Source organism: Nuphar pumila, chromosome 4 (genome assembly GCF_984573655.1).
Source record: "Nuphar pumila chromosome 4, dmNupPumi1.hap1.1, whole genome shotgun sequence".
NCBI lineage: Eukaryota > Viridiplantae > Streptophyta > Magnoliopsida > Nymphaeales > Nymphaeaceae > Nuphar > Nuphar pumila.
This window is the reverse complement of record NC_143252.1, coordinates 144,104,520-144,109,279: the sequence shown is the minus strand read 5'-3', so window position 1 is coordinate 144,109,279 and position 4,760 is coordinate 144,104,520. Positions and strand designations below refer to the sequence as shown.

The 4,760-nt window shown below is 44.6% G+C and overlaps 1 protein-coding gene across 1 annotated transcript; it reads left to right on the top strand.

The window, feature by feature from the left end:
* Positions 1-284: 284 nt before the first annotated feature.
* On the top strand, positions 285-3,478 carry LOC149841465 (auxin efflux carrier component 7-like). Its single transcript, XM_090004807.1, has 6 exons — positions 285-1,581; positions 1,741-2,032; positions 2,143-2,228; positions 2,323-2,480; positions 3,033-3,109; positions 3,225-3,478. Exons 1-6 carry the CDS (start codon positions 285-287, stop codon positions 3,289-3,291), a joined length of 1,977 nt encoding a protein of 658 aa, XP_089860933.1. The 3' UTR covers positions 3,292-3,478.
* The last annotated feature ends 1,282 nt before the right edge of the window (positions 3,479-4,760 follow it).

Genomic DNA, 4,760 nt, shown 5'->3' with positions numbered 1-4,760 from the left:
TCTCTCTAATCCCATACAGAATCTTTTATTTCATTCTCTCCTCTCATAGTCTCGTTTACACCTTACACAGAAGTGATAGAACCACACCTTACCAGGCTACAACAAGCTTACTTGAAAAACTTGCCCTCATCTCCTTGCTCTCATAAAGCAACCATCATGGCTTAAATTGAATGATCATCTTTTACCATATATATAGCTCTAGAGGCACAAGAGCTCTACATCACCCCCCCCCCCCCCCCTCTCTCTCTCTCTCTCTCTCAGGTTCTCTTGGATTACTGAAAAAGATGATCTCATGGGGAGACCTGTACACCGTGCTGACGGCGGTGGTGCCCCTGTACGTGGCGATGATACTGGCGTACGGGTCGGTGAGGTGGTGGAAGATCTTCTCGCCGGACCAGTGCTCCGGGATCAACCGCTTCGTGGCCATCTTCGCCGTTCCGCTGCTCTCCTTCCACTTCATCGCCACCAACAACCCCTACACCATGAACCTCCGTTTCATCGCCGCTGACACCCTGCAGAAGGCCATCATGCTCGTCGCCCTCTCCCTCTGGACCAACCTTTCCCGCGCCGGCTCCATCGACTGGGCCATCACCATCTTCTCACTCTCCACCCTCCCCAACACCCTCGTCATGGGCATCCCCCTCCTCATTGCTATGTACGGCGAGTTCTCCGGCAGCCTCATGGTGCAGGTGGTGGTGCTCCAGTGCATCATCTGGTACACCCTCCTCCTCTTCCTCTTCGAGTACCGCGCGGCTAAGATGCTCATCATGGAGCAGTTCCCCGACACCGCCGCCTCCATCGTCTCCTTCAAGGTCGACTCTGACGTCGTCTCGCTCGACGGCCGCGAGTTCCTGCAGACGGAGGCCGAGGTCGGAGATGACGGCAAACTTCACGTCACCGTCCGGAAGTCGACGTCGTCGCGGTCCGTGATCTCACCCCGGAGGTCCGTCGGCCTCTCGTCCTGGACGCCGAGGCCATCGAACCTCACCGGCGCCGAGATCTACAGCCTCCACTCCTCCCGGAATCCGACCCCCCGGGGGTCCAACTTCAACGCCGCCGAATTCTACTCCGTCATGGGCGGTGGTGTAATTCCCCGGCAATCCAATTTCGGCCAGGCGGACATGTCGACTCCGCGGCTGTCGAACTTCGACGAGCAGCACAGCGTGAATTCTGCACATTTCGGCTTCCCAGGCATCGCCGGAAACCATTACAGCCACGCCGGGAGGAGCTTCTCTTCCTTGGCGCCCGACGCTTCTGGCAATGGCAACAATCACTTCGCGGCCTATCCGTCTCCGAACCTGGAGATTTTGAACTCGGCCGGAAAGATCCATAAGAAGGGCGGCTCGGAGCAGCAGCAAGCTAGGTCTCCGCAGAGGAGCGGGGTGAACCATGATACCAGAGAGCTGCACATGTTTGTTTGGAGCCCGAGCGCTTCGCCAGTATCTGAAGCCGGCGGCCTGGATGGGTTCAGCGGGACGGATTTCGGTGGCGCCGAGGATCAATCCGGGAAGGGCGATCATGGTGCTCAAGAGATCCGCATGCTGGTCTCTGACCACCACCCACCAAATGGTGCTCATAAAGGTGGTGGATCTTCTTCTTCTTTCTTGATTTTTTATGTGGGCGAGGAAAGGCTGTTTCTTTTTATGGTCAAGGCAATAATAACACCTTTTGATATTTATTTTTAAAAATAAAAAGATTGTGAAACTAATCTTGCTTTGTCGGTTTTTCATTGGTGAGCAGAGCCGGAAGATTTTGCAATTGAGAATTTCAGCTTCAAGGGAGGGATGGGAGGAGAAGAAGAAGAATCATTTGCCGTGGAGAAGGGAGGTCCAGGATTCCTGAAAATCGGCTGCAGCGCCACCGCCGAGCTCCACCCGAAGCCGCAAGGGGAGGACTCGAGGACCAACAAGCAGATGCCACCCACTAGTGTGATGACCAGGCTCATCTTGATAATGGTGTGGAGGAAACTCATTCGGAATCCAAACACTTACTCCAGTCTCATTGGTCTTACCTGGTCACTGATTGCTTTTAGGTAATTAATTCTAGCCTTGTAATCTCCAATAAAACTGAAATTGATGTTTGATACGATTCAAGTTCTTCACTCTTTACTGTTTGATTTGATTTTTCTCTGTTTGTGATCAGGTGGCAAGTGTCGATGCCCAAAATAATTGCGAAATCCATTTCTATATTGTCAGACGCTGGGCTCGGAATGGCCATGTTCAGTTTGGGTATGTGGTGATGATGTGATGTTTTTCTTGGTTATGTTTGGATGTGAGGCATATATTAAGATTAGCCGTTTTTTTTTATATGAACTTGTATCAGGACTATTTATGGCCCTGCAACCGAAGATTATCGCGTGCGGGAACTCAGTAGCAACGTTCGCCATGGCCGTTAGGTTCTTCACTGGCCCTGCCGTGATGGCTGCCGCTTCAATTGTCATTGGTCTTCGTGGCGTTCTTCTTCATGTTGCCATTGTTCAGGTATTATGAAGGACATAGTCACAGTCACGGGAAGCTTTTTGTTTCATGGGAAAGCTTGCTTAAAAAGCGGGAAACTTTCTGAAATAAGAAAAAGTTTTGGGAAATCCACTTCCGGAATACGGGAAACTTGATCCCCTTAAGTAGGAAAGCCGATTCCTCTTAGTTTTCCCAAATCGATTCTCTCTGGCTTTCTTAATATTTTCTTCTGGCTTCTTGTTACTTTCCACTCGATCGCTTCCCCCTCACATCCTAAGTTTTTCATATTAAAAAATAGTTATTTTATAACAAGCGCTCATTATGTTCATGTTCATGTCATTTTTTTTACTCCTGCTTCATATTGTTTTTTAAGTGTTTCATATTCATTTTTTGTGCTCTTGCATGATTTCTTCACAACACGTTTCTTGGGTCATACTACTTTTTAAAACTAGCTTCCCTGTTTCTGCTGCACACATTGCTTCTTGTACCCATTTCGTTTCCTAGAAACTATGGTGAAGAGAATAACATCCACCATCAACATCTCTCTCTCTCAAATCATGTTTGGTTGTTGGGCAGGCTGCTCTTCCTCAAGGCATTGTTCCGTTTGTGTTTGCCAAAGAATACAATGTCCATCCAGAGATTTTGAGCACAGGGTAATCCACCACAACCACAATCAGAATTTGCTTTCTTGGCGTATAATACTGTTCTATCAAAAGTCTTGATCTTGGCTGCTTTCTTTCTTGAATTTGTGGAAATGAATGGCTGCAGGGTTATATTTGGGATGCTGATTGCCTTACCAATCACGCTTGTCTACTACATTGTCTTGGGTTTGTGAAGCAAAGGTGAAGAAGAATAGGGAAGAAATCAAAAGAAGGAACTCTGGCGAGAAGAAATTGGATTAGGCATCTTCGGGACTCGAGTCAAAGGCTTGAACATAACCAGTTTCGTTAAGGAAGTTTTGGTTGGAGGAAACAAAAGAGAGTTTTTAAGGTGGATTCAATGATTGAACATAAAACATAAAAGTATTTGTAGAAAAAAAAATTAAAAGGAGGAAGTGATGAACTTCCACTCAATTGTCAAATTAATAACACACACGTCTATGAATGACAGAAACAATAACCAGAAAGGGATTGCATGCAGCGGAAAGCAATGGGTGGCCCCTATTCTATTGCTAATTTGCTATCTTTATTCTAAGCCTCAAAAGGATGAGAGAGAGAGAGGGACTTCTTGCTAGATGGTGTGATTCTTTTTCCTGTGTATTATTATTGAAAGTGGACTAGAAAATCAGTGCCCAGATGCACGGAGCATGCATAAAAAACAGATTACTTTTTGTGAATTTATTGATGTTTTTTTTTTATTTACACCCAGAAACCACCCCCCAAATCAGAGACCTAGCTTTGCGGTACTTATGATCACTGTCCTGGCAGCGTAAAACTCAGTGAGCTTACCCCTTGCCTGTAGAGATTTTGTTCTTGCAACTTTTTTTTTTTCTATTTGCCCAAAAAAGCTGATGTGAAATTTTTGAGGGGCTCGTTGTTTTCTTTGAATCGACCATATTTCGTGTTTTGTTCCTTTCATATTCAAAAGGTTTCTCAAACGGCTAGTACATGCCACGTGATTGGTTATTTCATCATAATATGTGGGTTTCGAAGAATCCATATCACAAAGATAAAGATGGAGCGTGTGATCCAATAATTGTGGGTTTCTCAAACGGCAAGAGTTCGTAAATTTTTTGAAATAATAGGATATGAGAAAACAGATTATCTTAATATTTATTCAAATATTTAATGCTTTAACTTTAAATATATAAAAATATAATTTATTGAAATGTTAATAAAAATATTTGAAGAATATTAAATATAGTAAATATTGTCCATATAATTTCGGTTGTGTTCCTTGGACAGAAAACAATAAAAGCCAGTTTGCAACGTTGTGTGATTCTGAAATTTTTATAAATTCTTGTGATTCCAAACCACAATTAATGACAGCAAAATCCTAGAGCATTTGCAAACATGAGAAAGTTTGCTGGTGATTATGATAGCTTTTGTAAAAGTTTTAAGCCATGTATACAACTTTTAGAGGTGGGCCACATAAGGCAAGGTGGTCGTGGGGCCTTACCCATTATGGTTTTTCCTCGCTTACTTGTAAGAGCTACGTGGCTTGTGAAAGTTGGTCCCAATATGACCTTGTGACCAACTTTCACAAGCTGTTTATTCTCAATTAAGGATATGAAAAATCAAGGATTTGACATATTGAAAGTTAATGAATTGACTTTTTTTTCCCTTAGAAGAAGTCATGATTTTC

Bases quoted from the DNA above. Each gene is read 5' to 3' on its own strand.
- LOC149841465 (XM_090004807.1), top strand. From the start codon at position 285: ATGATCTCATGGGGAGACCTGTACACCGTGCTGACGGCGGTGGTGCCC. The intron at 2,481-3,032 runs GTATTATGAAGG...GTTGTTGGGCAG, and splicing joins TTCATGTTGCCATTGTTCAG to GCTGCTCTTCCTCAAGGCAT. The intron at 3,110-3,224 runs GTAATCCACCAC...GAATGGCTGCAG, and splicing joins CCAGAGATTTTGAGCACAGG to GGTTATATTTGGGATGCTGA.